Raw genomic sequence first — 17,741 nt, forward strand, 5'->3', positions numbered from 1 at the left:
AAAAAAACAAAAAAAACAAAAATTATATATATAATTTAAACATTAAAAGGAAAAAAAAAAAATAATAAAAAGGGAAAAAAAAAAAAAAAAAAAAAAAAAAAAAAAAAAAAAAAAAAAAAAAAAAAACCATACAATAAAAGATTATCAATATATATATATATATATATATATGTGTATTATATTTTTATTTTATATTAATTTTTTTTGAGTTTTTAATAATAAAATCCAAAAATTCAACTACTGCATTTTATTGTATTGTATTTATTTATTTTATTTTTTTGAATTTTATAATATATTTTTCAAATCTTCCAATATGAGGGAAATATTTTTAAATGTTTTTTCGTTGCTTTCATTTTGTTGCTTCTTGAGTTCATCATATTTATTTTGAATAAAATCGATTACACTATATTTATTAATAAATTCATGTGTTTGCTTATTATATATTTCAGAAGAAGTATGAAAACATAAAGAGTATGTATATAAAGTGTCAGGATCCTGAATTATCTTTGAAAAGTTATGAATTTGTTCGAATAGAATTTTTCTAAGTTCTTTATCATTATGTTCATTTAATGTAATTATATAATTAAAAAATATTCTGAATAATAATAAAATAATATTATTATTTTTTGATTGTATTTGACTTATTTGTTTTAAGACAAAATTATATTTTTTAAACATAAAATATCTGGGTGTTGATAGATAGAACATATTAAGATAAAATCGTAAGGAACATAATAATAAAGAATCTAATTTATTTGTATTATTTTGATTATTGTAATTATTTATATAATATGAAATACAATCATAAACCAATTTGAAAGCATTTATTGAATATTTATTATTATATAAGAAATCACAATTTTTGTTTAATACTAAAATTCTGAATAAATCAATTATAGGGAATATATAATCTGATGACCAATTGAAAAGTTTTGTTGTTACATTAATATCAGTAGTATTAAAAAGATATGATGTTTTAATATTTGTTTTATATGTTTTTATTATATTGGATATAGAATTTATTTCATCATTATTTAATTTATATGTATTATTTTGTTGAGATAAAATTAAATTAAATTCTTTTATTTTGTCTAATATTTTATCTAATGCAGCTTGTTGTATTGTTATAACATTTAGTATAGTGTTGAAATTTTTTTTTTTTTTAATTAAATTATCATAATTATCATAATGATCATAATTATTTTTATTATTTTGTAATGAAGTATTATTATTTTGATTTAAATTTTGATTAATAAAATCTACTATAGATTTTATATGACTTATTGAGATGTGTTCTCGTTTACAAAACTTTTCAGCTATTAAATGTATATTATCATTTTTATTATAAGGCAAAATTTTTATTTGATCAAATCCTACATCTATAGAAAATAATTCATCATAATAACCTTGTTCAAATAAATCATCTCCTATATAAAATTTTTTATTTGTATTTACATCGTTTATAACATCACCTATTAAAACCCACTGATTATTTTCATATTTATAAGCTTCATATTTATTTTCATTTTTAAATATTTTAATATCTCCTTCTTTTCCTACAACATTTTTTATATTACTTATATCATTTACATATTGGTTTTCATTTTTATCATTTAATATTTCTTCTTTTTTGGCATATTTATTTTCAATCATTTGTATAATATTTGGAGATAACTGTTTGTTCTTTTTATTTGTATAAATTCTAATATAACTATCATTAGATGCTGATACAACATCTAGGTTACTTAATAGTTTCACATTCCACAGAGTATCTGTTAGATATATAGTTTGTATACAATTATAATTATGGTTAGTATTATTTTTTAATAATGACAATGTATCATCTAAGGATTGATTGTTATTAATTGACCTATCCATATATTCATATATATCTTGAATACACCAGAATTTGATAGTTTTATCATCTCCACAACTGATCATAATTTTTTCATATTCATTAACACATACATAAAATATGAAACCACTATGTCCTTTATATTGTTTTAATAATACAAAATTCATATCATATATATGAATATTTTCATCATTTGAAAATGTAATAACATTTTTATTATTATTAAATAATATGATATCACGAACACTATCTTTATGTATATCTTTAATTTCATTTATTTTATTCCCTTTGATATCCCACATTTTCAAAATATTATCCTGTGACAATGTAAGTATAAAATCATTAATATAATTTATATATACAGCATGTTTATGATTATCTATAATTTTTAAAATACTATATGTATATTTATTTGAATGTAATGAGTTCTCTGTTTTATTTTTTTTTTTTATAATATCATCTTTTTTATGTTCACCATTAAGTATAAAATTATTATTATCAATATCTTTATTACTATCATTTTTATTTTCATCATTATGAAATGAACAATTATTATTTGATATATTCATTTCTACTTTCCATATAAAGACTTGACCATTCCAATCACCACTTATAAGAATATCTTTACTTTTTTCAACAATACTACAAACACTATTTTTATGACCTTGTAAAACTAATACAATAAATCCATTTAATGTAGAAAGATAAATATTCTTATCATTGCCTCCACTATATATATGTAAATGATCTTCAATCTTGTTATATTTTTCTTCTTCCTTTCTATCAGCTATTTTTTGTAATTCTTTAATACCTATATATTTACTATAACATAAGGAGTAAACAATTTTTTCATGTATTTCAATTTTTTTATATAATTTAAAATTATCATTATATAACAACTCATTACATTCATCTTTTTCTTCATTCAATATTTCATTTACTCCTTCAATTCCTTTTATGTTCTCAAATTTTTTCCACACATATATAGTACCGCTACAATCAGCACTTATGATATATTCAAAGATTAAATTAGTATCTTTCAATTCATCAAACAAGTTTGTGTATATGATGGATATGCATCTTATGCCTTTCTTATGGCCAACAAGCAAACCCCTTAATTCGTATTCTTTATCTGAAAAGGGAAATAAAAAAAAAAAAAAAATATATATATATATAATATATATATATATATATATATATATATATATATATATATATATATATATATATATATATATATATATATATATATATATATATATATTTATATTTATATATTATACCTGCCATAGTGTTATTATATTACAAAGCCTATACTATGGATAATATAATAAATGTTACAATGATATTATATCAAAGTGTTATTTTTTATTATCTCACTTTTGGATTCAAACTATATATAAATGAATTTATAAAATTTTAAAATATATATATATATATATATATATATATTAATAATGTATGCTATATCAGAACTGGCATTTATTAAATCAGTTTAATAAAAAAAAAATATATTATATATTATATATATATATTATATTATTTATATAATATTTAATTCCAAGCAGTCATTCAATATGTATCATTCAAAATATATAATACTCAAAAGAATAGTACAAACAACATTCCCACGAAAATTATATTATTTTATTTTTTTATATATATGTTTATATTATTATATTATATTTTATAAATAATAAAATAAATTTTATTTTTGGAAATAAATATTACTGTATTCTTTTAATATATATATATATATATATATATAATATATATATATTTTATGCATTTCGATATTTATTGCACATATAATATAATATTTATATAAATATATATTAAATATATATTTATAATAAATAAATGTAATTTAATTTTTTAATTTTTTTTAAACATACTTTTATAAACTTTTCAAAATTCATTTTCTTATAAATATAGATTTTATTTATTTTCATTTTATTTTATTTTTTTCTTTGAATATGTTTATAATATATATAAAAAGATATGATAATAAAATATAAATAATATATATATATATATATATATATATATATTTATATATATACATTTTATTATTCATATGAATATTTTTAATTTTAATTTTTTTATAACGTTTAGCATTTATATGTATATCTTATAAACTTTTTCCTTTTGCATACACCTTTGAATATCTGTGTACTTTTTTATTTTTTTATTTTTTATTTTTTATTTTTTTATTTTTTATTTTTTATTTTTTATTTTTTTATTTTATTATTTTATTTATTTTTTTTTTTTTTTGCCCTTTTGTAAATAAATATTATTCTTATGTTTAAAAAGGCGAGGAAAGAAGAAAAGAAAAAATAAAAGTATATATATTATAAGATAGAAGAAATTAATGTTAGATAAATCTTCTCGTGTAATATCATCGTATGTTCGTAATATATTTATAAGAAATACATTATTAAAAAATGAATACGGAATATTTGAGTATTCATTTATAAGAAATTATATATATATAAGGAATGAGAATAGTCGAAAAAACATTTTAAATATTGATATAAGAAATTTTGTTAATATTATAAATAATAATAGTGATAAAGGAGTATATAAAGAAATTATAAATATATCTTCTGTGCGTAATATAAAAAGTGGGGAAAAACAAAAAAGTAGAGATAAACATAAAAATAAATATATCAAGGAAAATAATATATTATTAAATAGTATAAAAAATAATAATTTAATATCATATAATATAAATGATAATTTATATTATAAACAAGACAAGTCTATAGGAAGTAATAAACTTCCCTTAAATTATATTAAAAAGATAAATAATAATAAGAATATTATATTGAAGTATCATCGATATATTAATAATTATAATATTAAAAAATATACAAATAAAACGTTTTGTAACTTTTTTTTTAATATAAATGAAGAATGCACCATGGAGAATAAATTCCTAGGAAAATATGAAGATAATAATATTTTATATGAGAAGGATATAAAAAATAATTATGATGAAGATGAATCAGAATATGAGAAAAATGTTTTAATAAAAAGCGATTTAAAAAAAGAAAAAACAAAATATGTTTTTAAAGAATTTTCTGTTTTCTCTTTTAATATATTAGCTAATAGTCTAGTTGATTATAAATATGATAGTAATGGATATAACATTATGCAATGGATGAATAGAAAAAAATGGATTCATAAAAATATTATGAATAAATTATCAGATATTATATGTTTACAAGAAATAGAGGAAAATTATTTTATAGAATTAAAAAATGAATTAGAAAAATTACATTTTAAAGGTTTATTTTTAAAAAAGAAAAAGGATACATGTAAGGATGGTATATGTATTTTTTATAACACCAAAGTTTTTGAGCTCTTATTTTTTGACGAAGTCATATATGATAAATCCTCTTTGCTTAAAAAATGGCATGTAGGTTTAATAATAGCTCTAAGAAATATTATATCAAAAAGGATAGAGCATTTTGAAGAGCATGATGATAATAATATGAATAAAAAAAGTTATAATAAGGAATATAATAGTATTAAAGGGGAAAATAACTTACAAAATAGTGATACTCACATAAACAACAACAACAACAATAATAATAATAATAATAATAATTTTAATATATTTAATATGTGTGACGATATTGTTATAGTTTCAAATACACACCTAATTTTTGATTTATACAAAGGAGATGTAAAATTATATCAAATATGTTATATGACATACCGTTTAATTCTTATGATGAAGAAATGTATTAATTATATAAAGCAAAGGAAGAAAGTAAATCATAATATAGATAGCGATAACTCATCTGATAATTATATGAATGATTTTTTTGTATCATCAAATGATGAAAAGTTTCTTAAACCATGTATTATACTATGTGGAGATTTTAATATAACACCAAATAGTTTATTATATTATTTTATAGTTAATAGATTTATTAATTTAAAACATATGAATTTAAAATATCTTTCTGGTCAATATCTAATGTTTAATAAACAATATTATTTTTATAATTATTTAAAAGGAATTGAAATTACAAAAATATTTGATGATAATATTGTGAATGACTTGAAATATGCATGTGGTAATAAGTTACCTGAACAAATCAGAAAGGAACCATTATTCTCAATTTTTAAAGATGAGCAAATATTGAATGAGGAATATTTATTAAATCTTATTAGCAAAAATAATAATAACACCAACAAAAAAAAAAAACAAAAAAATAATAATTATAATAATAATAATGATAATATTTATTTGAACTCTTATATGGATAATTACAACTCTTTTGAGGATTCATTTTATATTATAAAAAATAAAGATATACAAAACGAAACATATCATAATTATATTGAAAAAAGTAATGATATATTATCAATAAATGGAAAAATAAAAAATATGAAAAATGTAAATGATAATAATGAAAAGGAAAGTAGTTATGATAGACAATTAAATGAGAAGGATAGAAGAAGTATTCATATGAATTTAAATGAAGAACATAATGATAACATATTATATAATGAAGAAGAAGATTTTATATTATACTATCCATTATATTTTAAAAGTATATATAATAAAAGTACAAATAATATTGTTGAAAAATCATGTTATAAATATGATAGTATAGATAAATTAAATAATTTAGAAAATAACTTAATGCTATGTCAAATGCCTTTTACTGTTTTTCATGGGAAACAAAAAGGGTGTGTAGATTATATATTTTATTCTTACAAAAATCTTAAGGTAATACTTAAAAAATGAAATATATAAATATAAAAATATATATATATATATATATGTTGTGTCGTTAAATCATATATGTATAATATATATATTTATTATTTTGATATTTTAGGAAGTATCATATACCGATTTACCCCCTTTTGACAAGCTAGCCAAATACGGATGCTTACCTAATGAAGTATGATACCTTAAAATAAAGAAATATATATATATATATATTTATATTTATATATTTAAATTTTTTTTTTTTATTATTGTAGAAATATGCCTCGTCTGATCATTTGTATTTACATGCTACCTTAATTAGGACAATAGAGGAATAAGAAAATATATATATATATATATATATATTTATTTATTTAATGATCTCACCTATTCATAATTAATAGGTTTATAATTTATAAATAGAGTTATAATTTTTTAAATATATACTTTAAATAAATCCATAAATCCAAATATTATATATATATATTTATTTATTTATCCTCTTGTTATTTCTCCTTTTTGTTTATGTTATTTGTATTTGCTTCTTTTCATTATTTTATTTTTTCATAATTAAATTATGATTTTTTTTTTTTTTTAAATAAATTTTTGTGTTATTTTTATTTTTTTAATTTATAAAAAATAAACATATATCTATATATTTATCAGTTTGTGCTATTTTTTTATGTGTACATGTGTAAAGTACAAAAAAGAAATTATTTGTTGTAAATATGTTATTTTATTTATTTATTATTTATTTTTTATTTTTTCTTTGTATAATAATATTTTTATATGCTTTTAAACATTTTGTTTGAAAATCAAATATTATAATTAAAAGGAAAATTATAATATATATATATATATATATATATATTTAAAAAAAAAAAAAAAAAAAAAAAAAATATATTAATGCAATAAAAATCATTATGCATAGAAGGTTACACATTGTAAAATATATAATTCATAATTTATTTATGATAAATATATATTTTTTTTTTTTTTTATTTTATGTGAGTTAAATATTCTTTAATTTCTTCTTCATATTTTTTCATATGTAATAAATTGGAATATTCTATATCTATTAAGAATGAATAATAAAAGTATTCATTTACATATTGAGGATTAATTACATGAGACATATTATTATCATAATTATTATTATTTATATAATGATCATTATTATTTTCTGTATGTCTTTCTAAAACATCATTATTATTACACATATTATCATTTACATTTTGATTATTTGTATGTTCATGTTGTGTGTTATGTTGTTCATTATCTGCATTATGTAGCTCCATAGAAGTTGCGATATCATTTTTATTGTATATATTTTTATTTTTAATTTGATTGTTTTTATCATTAAAATTTTTATTTTCTTGCATTTCTTGTAATATGACATAATCTTTATAAGAAAAGGAACTGTAGTATGTATATGATGGTGGTATTGTTTTTATAAATTCATATAATATGTTCATAATTTTATTAATATTTTTATGTATTATATCTGATAATATTATTATATAATTTTTACTATCATTAATATCTGCAAATAAAGAGGTATCGTCATTATCTTTTTCATATTTATTTAAGGGGTCCAGGTGAAACAACAGTTCTTTTAAGTTTTTTAAAATATCTATTAAATTATTACATACATTATCAAGCTTATCAAAATTTTTCATTAAAATGGATTCCTCCATCATATAAATATATAAAAAAAAAATATATAAATAAATAAATAAATATATATATATAAAATAAAGAAGTGCTATGAAATTATATAGAAATGATATATAATCACAATTATAAAAAATAATAAACAAGAAAAAAAAAAAAAAAATATATTATAATAAATAATAAATAATAAATAACAAATAACAAATAACAAATCGTTAATGAAATATATATATATATATATTTATATATATAAGTAATTTTTTGGATGGAAAAATATATGTATACAAAAAAAAAAATTTATAGTTCTTATATATTATTGTATGAAAAGATAAAATAATATATATAAAGAAAAAAATAAAAAAATAAAAAAATAAAAAAATAAAAATATAAAAATATAAAAAAATAAAAATATAAAAAACATATACAATACATATATATATTATATATATAATATATCCCTTATAAAATATTAAGTTGATATACAAAATAATGTAGGATCAAATAAAATTATAAAGGTGAAGAGATATCCTTTATTGTTTCAGAGGGAAATATTGTATAATCATATTAAATACCTAAAAAGTGTTTATAGGAAAAAAAATAATAAAATAAAATAATAACATATATATATATATATATATTTATATATAATATTTATATATTATTATAACACACAAGGTATTAGTCATGACACAATATATATTAAATATATTATGATGAGAATAAAAACATGATTGCACATATATATAAATTAATTTTTACGTTATTTTATTTTTTATTGTGTATTTTTATTTTGTTCCATTGTTTGAATAGATTCATGATAACTTTTAATGTCAATGTCGAAGGAATAAAATTAAGCAGTCGGATGAAAACAGGAAATATATTAAAGGGATGTTTTCCAATAAATCAAAGTTTAAATAAACATTATGTGTTAAAATTATTCATTAAAAATGATGGGGAGATATATAAGTATATAGTAGGGAATAAAGAAAAAAGAAAAATGATAAAAAATAATAAAGGAGGTAGGGTTAGTATAAGAAGGTATGGTAAAGATTCTCGTAATCCTCATTTGGCATATGAATATATAAATAAGATTATTGAAAATAAAAAATATGAAATTACAAAATTGTTAGAAGAAAATTGTGATGAAAATAATCCATTACAAATAAGAATGAAATATTTACAACATACTATGAATAATAAATTATCAGAATGTTTAAAAAGATATAATAGTGATGAGAAGCATAGATTATCATTCATTGCTGATATGAAGAGGAAGATTTTTTCTAGCATTGAAAAAGAAAAGAATGAGAAAAATGAGAAGAATTCAAAAAGTAATAATAATATAAAAGAAGGATTATATAACTATATGGATGTAGGATATGATAATTTTGAAAATGAGAAATATAGATATGAAGACATATTAAAGAATAAAAAAAAATTAGATGATATTGATATAATGAATGATAAAGAAGAAAAAAAAAAGAAAATAAAAAATAATTATATATATCAACATGATTTTTTAAATCTAAGTAACCCAGGTAATGTTAGTTTATTATTACATGAAATAGGATTTGATGTATTAATAGTTAATATTGATGAATTATCAACTCAAGGAAATATAAATGATTTAAAGGATATAGTAAAATATACAAGAACATTACCAAGAAATAAAAGACCAGCAGTTGTTGTTGATGATATAATTATTCATCCAATACAAATAGCTTTAGCTGTAGAAAATCAAGCAGATGGTGTAATATTAAATTTATCATATTTAAAAAATGATATGGAAGAAATGTTACAATATTGTGTTAATGTTGGTACTCAAGCCATTGTCGAAGTACATGATTATAATGATATATATTTTGCTACACAATGTGGAGCTTATATAATTATGATCAATGAATATGATTTTTATAATAATATATATGAATATAATCATGCTATTAAAGCTATTAATTATACTATTCCTGAAATTATTACAATTGCTAAAGTTAATACTAATGATATAAATTATATAGAAAAATTAGGAAGCTTGGGATATGATAGTATATGTTTAGAAAAAAAATTAATTCATGATGACCTCCAACAATTTGTTACAACATGTAAAGCATGGAGTGCTCCTCATAAAACCTTACTATATCTTAATAGAAATAATTATCTTAAAGAATTTCTAACATATGATAAATCTGGACAAACAAATCAAAACCATAAAGATATTACAGAAAATTTAAAGAACTTATATGACGATAAAAATATTTCAAATAATTATTCGCACAATCTTTTGAAGAACTATGAAAAGGAACACATCGACGGGGAGGATACAGCAAATGATGAAAATGTTAATGAAAATATTAATGGAAATATTAATGGAAATATTAATGGAAATATTAATGGAAATATTAATAAAAATATTAATAAAAATATTAATAAAAATATTAATGGAAATATTAATGAAAATATTAATGAAAATATTAATGAAAATATTAATAAAAATATTAATGGAAATATTAATAAAAATATTAATAAGGACGATTTTAAAAGAAACCATATGTTAAATACAGATAACAACATAAAATATAATATTGAAGGAAATCATAATGACATGGAAGAAGAAAAAAAAAAAAAAAGTTTTGAAAACAAAATGGTTAACAATAAAGATTATAAAGACATTAATGCAAATAAAAAAGAACAGATATTAAGCAAAGAAGAAAAACAAATAGTACAAAATTTTAAAAATGAAAAAAAAAGAGAACTTATGCTCTTAAGTCAAATGAAAGAAATTATTAAAGAGGTTGATGATCAATGTAAAAATTATGATACAAATACTGATGAAGAAAATCAAAAGAAAGAACAAAAATTAGAATCATTGTTAGAAAATTTTACGAAATTAGATAAAAATTTTTTAAAAGGATTCTTCTCAGATGAAGAAATAAATAATATAGAAAATACAATGAAAAATGCAGTTGAACAAAAAAATAAAATACAAAGTGGAGAAATTAATATTGATGATAAAAATTTAACAGGATACCCTATGGGTCCATTACAAAATAGTTATATGAATAATTTGGATATATATAACTTAACAAAAGAATATTTTGGTGAGACACAAAATAATAATGAACATATTGAAAATAAATTCGATAGTGATCAAAACAATTTATTCGATGAATCATCTGAGGATTCATCCAGAGGTCTGGACGCAAATTAATTTGACATAATCAAATGATAAAGAAAATAAAAATATACATATATAAATATATATATATATATATATATATATATATATATATATATAAGCACTTCAGTGCGGTTCATTATTTTTTAAATATATATATTTTATTTTTTTAAGTCTTACATTTTTGTTACATATGTTAATATATTTCATATCATTTATTTTATTGTGTTTATTTTATTTTATTTATTTTTTTTTTTTTTTTTGTTGGTTAAATTTTTTTGTTTTTATAACTTTAATGACATATATTTCTTTTAACTAATGTGTAGATGCTTTCTACACGTATATGATTTTATCAAAACGATAAATAAAAAAAAGATTCATTTTGTTTTAAAAAAAGATTTGTCTATAAAAATTTACTTTTTTACATTGAGAAAAAAAAATAAAAAATATTAAATATGAAATGTGAAATATTTACTTTTAATACTAATAGAAATAATATAGAAGTATATACAATTGTAAGGAAAAAAAAAAATAAAAAAAAAAATTAATAAATAAATAAAATAAATACCACATACATATATATCATAACTGGTTATGTTTTAACCATTCCTATTTTTTTATATATGAACTATGGAAATTATTTTTATTTATTTATTTTATTATTTTTTTTTTTTGTTAATCCTTTCTTTATATAAAGAATATGAAACACCCTTATGAAAAAAAATTTTAAAATTAAAATAATTTAAATATTGAGATGGAACTAATTACAGGCTGAATAAATATATATTTATATATATATTTTTATTATCACAATTTAACATTTTGCAGTTATATAAAAGATTAAAACATTTCATTTACATAACTAAGACAATAAAGAAAATAAAATGAAAAAAAAAGATATAACAAAAAATATACAATTAATATATACATATATATATATATATATATATATATATATTTTTAATTTTATATTAAAAAGACAAAATGGCTATTTAGAAAAAATATACGATTTGCATGTCAAATAACAAGTATCCATACTATATTCATATATACATATCTTTATGAATATAATAATGATAAATGCCATATAATTATTTTTACATATTATAAATACACATTAGGTTTGAAGAAATTCATTATGTTCCACTTACTTTTTTTGCTCATTTTATTTATAATACATTTTACAGTGTCTAGAGGATCTAAATATAGATATGAAAACAATTCTGAATTATTAATCGAAAGAATAAAAAGAGGAAAGGACGCATTGGATGATATTCTGAAAGCAAAGATGAAAGCAGAAGAAGAATATCAAAAGAATAAAAAACGAATAAATAAACCAAACAGAAATTATGACAAAAATAAAAAAGATGATGATGATGATAATAATAATAATATATATGTAGAAGAAATAAAATGTTATGAATATGTATTAGAACAATTAAATAATTTGAATGTATATAATTGTAATGAAATAAACGAAAACAATAAATCATTATTAGCATTAGCTAAAACAAAATGTTTGTTTGTAAAATCTATAAGATCATTTCCTGATGAAAATTTGGGTTGTATATTAAATCCAAAAAAATTAAATAAGTTACAATTATATTTATATAATAATAATTTATTTAATGAATTTAATAATGAGAATTTTTCAAGGACTTTAAATTTGAATGAATTGAGAAAAATAGAAAACATTATAAATCCTTGCTATTATGAAAATGAACAAGTGGATGGAAATAATATAAATAAATTAAATGATATATCTAATATAAAAGAAATAGAAAGAAATAATTACGAATATATTAATTATGCTTATAATAATAATATAGATAATTTGGATGAAAGAAACTATATGTCAGAACAAAATAATTATTTAAAAAAAAAATTATGTGAAAATTTAAAATATAAAATAGTAACAAATTGTACATCCAATAAAAATATGTCTGATACAGCATTCCAAATATATCATTCAGAATTAAATCATATTGATGATATTTGTTTTTATATACAATCAAATGAATGGAATAAAAGGACTGAAGAAAATGTAATAAAAAAAAAAAAAATACATATATAAAAAAATACATATATATATAATATTAATATATATGTTGTATATATTTGTGCTTTTTTTGTTTTATAAAAGATCAATAGATTAGCACAGACGTCTTTGTATATATCCAAACAAATGACTACAAATTTGGAAAATATGAAATTAATTGAAAATGCTCAAATTAAACAAATAGAAAATACAAATAAGTAATTAATATAAAACGTAAATATGTGTGAGGGATAATCCAATAAATAAATATATATATATATATATATATATATTTATGTTTATTTTTATTTTTTGCAGGTTTGATAATTTTTTGAAGGGTCTCAAAAATGATTTCAGCGAAATTATTCAAATTTTATTAAAAATAAAATATCACCACGAATCAATTACCAGTAAAAGGATTAAAACATAAATATATATATATATATATATATATTAATTTATTTTATTAAAATATATATATATTTTTATGTTTATAGAATTTTTGAAAGCCTTTAAAATGATTGTCATGTATCTTCTTATTATAATATTAGTCTTATTCATAACCTCAAGAAGTTACGCATACGGCAGTAGAAAAAAAATTATATCATGTAAAGAAAAAAAAGCATATATATATATATATATATGTATATATATATATATATGTATATATGTATGTTATTATTTTGTATATTTATGAAAGGGACAATTCAAATATTCTTTCACAAAATGTTTATTGTCAAGGGAGATGTGTTTGTATATATACATTTATGAAGACATATAATAACAAAATATATATATATATATATATATATATATATATTTATTTATTATTGTTAGGTGTTTTTTTTTGTTACTTAACTGAGCTGTTGTTCAAAAAACTTATTGTTCTTTTCAAAAGATATATATTATTGCATATTAATGATAATCTTATTAGTTATTCAATTAAAGGAATAAGATATGTAATATAATATATATATATATATATATATATATATATATATTTGTATAATTTGTAGAAATATGTATGAATTTTTTTTTTTTTTTTTTTTTTTTCATATTTTTTCAGACATTTGTTATTATTGCTATAAAAGTATTCATTAGCTCCATCATATCGTAAAATTGGAAAACATACATAAATTAATAAATATATAAATAAAAAATATATATATATATATATTTTTTTTTTTTCATATTTATAATTACAACATATTGTAGTTATAAAGAACCTGCTAAAGTAATTGAAGAAGAACTGAAGGTTATAAAAAAAATCGTGGAAAAAAATTCACAGCAATATCAAAATAAAATTAAGAAAATTGAGAATGGGAATAATAATATCTTATATAATGATATAGATCAAAAAACAAGTAAGGAAGGACAAAAAAAAAAAAAAAATCAAATCAAATAAAAAATGTAATAAAAGAATAATTAAATGCAAGGATTATATTTTCCATAAACCTTTGAAATATTTGGAAGAAAAACATTGATTCTTTTTTTTTTTTTTTTTTTTTTATATATTTATTAAATGAAAAAAAATATTTATTTACACATTTTTTTATCAGTTAGTATAATAAATTTATGGTCATGTTTTAACGATAATATGGATTCCTTGTATGATGATGATGACGATTTTAATTTAAGCAGTAAATATAATAATAATGTGGAATATATATAAAAAAAAAGGAAAAGTTTTATAAATATAAAAACATACATATCTATAATATTAACATATATATATAAATATACATTGTTATATTTCTTATAATTATTTTATAATATAAACATGAAAAAAAAAAATGATGATAATTACATTTTTTTTTATTTTAGATTATAACAGTGATGACCAATCAAGCAGCTCACAAACTTCTTTAGCTAGCGAAAAGTTTACTATAAATGAAATGGATGAGTAAAGAATAGAAAAGGAAAAATAGAAAGACTATGACAACAGAACAAATAATAATAACAACATATATATATTTCTATATTATTAATTTTATGTATCCTATTTAATAGATATAATGATGACCCGATTGGAATGAGGATAAAAACATTACACAGAAAAAATCGACCAATATTTTTTCATTATATGCCTTCACCAACCAATATTAAGGCATATACAGAAAATCCTATATCCTTCAGTAAGTTTTATAAATAAATATATATTTATTATATATTTTAATATATATATATATATATATATATATATATATATATGTGTTATTTTTTTTTTTTATCTTTAACATTTTTTCGACAGCAAATATGATAGAATATAACCACAATGAAATAATGCGAGCCAAAGAAAATCGAATTAATGATGAACTAGTCATAAAAAATAACATATATATATATATAATTTACAGTATGCTTATTTATATGTTAAAACTGAATTAAAATTCTCCTTTTTTCTTTTTTTTTTTTTTTTTGTTACAGATAATAAACGATCATAAAAGTTATGAAACTATAATTCTAGAAAATGATGATCAAAATGAAACACCAAATATATATGATATAAATAAAGATGAAGAAAAGTTAAACAAATATTACTCATTAGATAGTTTTTAAAAAATAAAAAAATAAACAAGTATACATATATATATATATATATATATATATATATATATGCATATTTTCATTTAACTAACCTATTTTTTTTATATGCATAGTATTTTCTATATACATATATACAAATTGTGCGCAATAATTTTGTCTTTTTTATTCTATTATTAAAAAGATTATATAAGAATTAAATCATACATTTTATATTTTCATAAGGAATATTTCACCTTTATAATAATATATTATTATGAAATATATTATATATATATATATATATATATGTGATACATATTATTTTCTACATAATATTGTTAATTTTTCTTTTTTCCCCTTTTTTGAGAAATAAATTATGATTAAAAAAAAATATTTATATTTTAAATATTATTTATAACCATATGTACATAAATATATTTATAAGCGCTTCAAACTTGTAAATATATTTAAAAGGTGAAATTAAGAAAAGCAAAAAAAAATATACCCATTTATATAATGCACATTATTATATATATATATATAAGATAAAAAAATAAATATTATTTGGTTCATATATTTATAAAATTATATATAATTTTCTTTCTTTTCTTTTCTTTTTTTTTTTCAATATATTTATAATATTTAAAATATGTTATATCAAAATAAGGATCAAATAAATAATTATCAAAATTTACAACATTATAAAAGGTATATTTAGGAATAAAAAAAAATATATATTCTCAGGATCATATGCATTTAAATATTATAAATATATATAATATTAAAAAAGGATACAATTTTTTTTTTTTTTTTTTTTTCAATGTGAATATAATCCTTATTTATTTTAATTAGCCCTTCAAATGATAAAAATATAAATAAAATATATATAATATTTTGTAATATATAAATAGGTTATAAAAAAAAACAAAAAATTTTCATTATCTTAAGAAATAATAATAAAAGAATGTATTATTATTATATTATATATAATATATATGTTTTTATATTTCTGCATAAATATATATAATAATATATATATATGATATATATTTTATATATTAAGTTAAAAAGTAGTAATATATTTTTTGGTCATTAATATACAAAAAAAATATATATATAATATAAATATGGTATATTATTATGTATATATTTAATATATTTTTAATGATGAATACTTTAAAATAAAATAATTATTTTAAAATGATAAATTAATATTTTATATTATAATATATAATAAATATATATATAGTGTACATAAATAAAAATACAGTTTAAAGGGGGAAGGAAAAATACCAAAAAAAAAAAAAAAAAAATTAATAGAACATAAAAAGAATTATAACAAAATAATACATATAAAAAAAATACGTATTCAAAAATATATCATATATATATAATATATATATATGTGCTGGAAGAATATTCTTCTTAGTGCTGTTATATATATAATTTTTTTATTATTATCATACTTTTGTTTAAAATATTATATTATATTTATGTATAATAATATGGTAATGAAAAAAAAATATATTTTTTTTACATATTATATTTATGATATTAAAAAAAAATACAATATAATAATAATATTAAATTATTTTTTTAAATATTTATTTATACATTAAATATATATGTATACATATATATAATTATATATATATATATAAATAGCATATATTATTATTACATTTTTATATATTTTATTTTAATATAAAAAGAATATGTGAAATTTTAAAAAATGCAGTTT

At 17.1% G+C, this 17,741-nt stretch overlaps 5 protein-coding genes across 5 annotated transcripts; 3 read left to right on the forward strand and 2 right to left on the reverse strand.

The window, feature by feature from the left end:
* Positions 1-285: 285 nt before the first annotated feature.
* PGSY75_1363400 (putative polyubiquitin binding protein) lies at positions 286-3,145 on the reverse strand (the record flags this gene model as incomplete). Its single annotated transcript, XM_018787655.1, has 2 exons — positions 286-2,987; positions 3,139-3,145. The coding sequence occupies 2 exons, from the start codon at positions 3,143-3,145 to the stop codon at positions 286-288; spliced, it is 2,709 nt and encodes a 902-aa protein (XP_018640397.1).
* A 1,081-nt stretch (positions 3,146-4,226) lies between these two features.
* Positions 4,227-6,925, forward strand: PGSY75_1363500 (putative DNase I-like protein; the record flags this gene model as incomplete). Its single annotated transcript, XM_018787656.1, has 3 exons — positions 4,227-6,602; positions 6,715-6,780; positions 6,863-6,925. The coding sequence occupies 3 exons, from the start codon at positions 4,227-4,229 to the stop codon at positions 6,923-6,925; spliced, it is 2,505 nt and encodes an 834-aa protein (XP_018640398.1).
* A 660-nt stretch (positions 6,926-7,585) lies between these two features.
* PGSY75_1363600 (hypothetical protein) lies at positions 7,586-8,284 on the reverse strand (the record flags this gene model as incomplete). The annotated part of the gene is made up of 1 exon (XM_018787657.1): positions 7,586-8,284. One exon carries the CDS (start codon positions 8,282-8,284, stop codon positions 7,586-7,588), a length of 699 nt encoding a protein of 232 aa, XP_018640399.1.
* A 704-nt stretch (positions 8,285-8,988) lies between these two features.
* Positions 8,989-11,469, forward strand: PGSY75_1363700 (hypothetical protein; the record flags this gene model as incomplete). The annotated part of the gene is made up of 1 exon (XM_018787658.1): positions 8,989-11,469. One exon carries the CDS (start codon positions 8,989-8,991, stop codon positions 11,467-11,469), a length of 2,481 nt encoding a protein of 826 aa, XP_018640400.1.
* Positions 11,470-12,574: 1,105 nt separating this feature from the next.
* On the forward strand, positions 12,575-16,033 carry PGSY75_1363800 (putative nuclear fusion protein; the record flags this gene model as incomplete). Its single annotated transcript, XM_018787659.1, has 12 exons — positions 12,575-13,480; positions 13,580-13,692; positions 13,793-13,884; positions 13,972-14,082; positions 14,312-14,433; positions 14,541-14,587; positions 14,690-14,838; positions 15,034-15,114; positions 15,299-15,377; positions 15,485-15,609; positions 15,726-15,793; positions 15,902-16,033. The coding sequence occupies 12 exons, from the start codon at positions 12,575-12,577 to the stop codon at positions 16,031-16,033; spliced, it is 2,025 nt and encodes a 674-aa protein (XP_018640401.1).
* Between the last annotated feature and the right edge of the window lie 1,708 nt (positions 16,034-17,741).

The sequence above is a fragment of the Plasmodium gaboni genome, chromosome 13 (genome assembly GCF_001602025.1).
Source record: "Plasmodium gaboni strain SY75 chromosome 13, whole genome shotgun sequence".
Lineage (NCBI taxonomy): Eukaryota > Apicomplexa > Aconoidasida > Haemosporida > Plasmodiidae > Plasmodium > Plasmodium gaboni.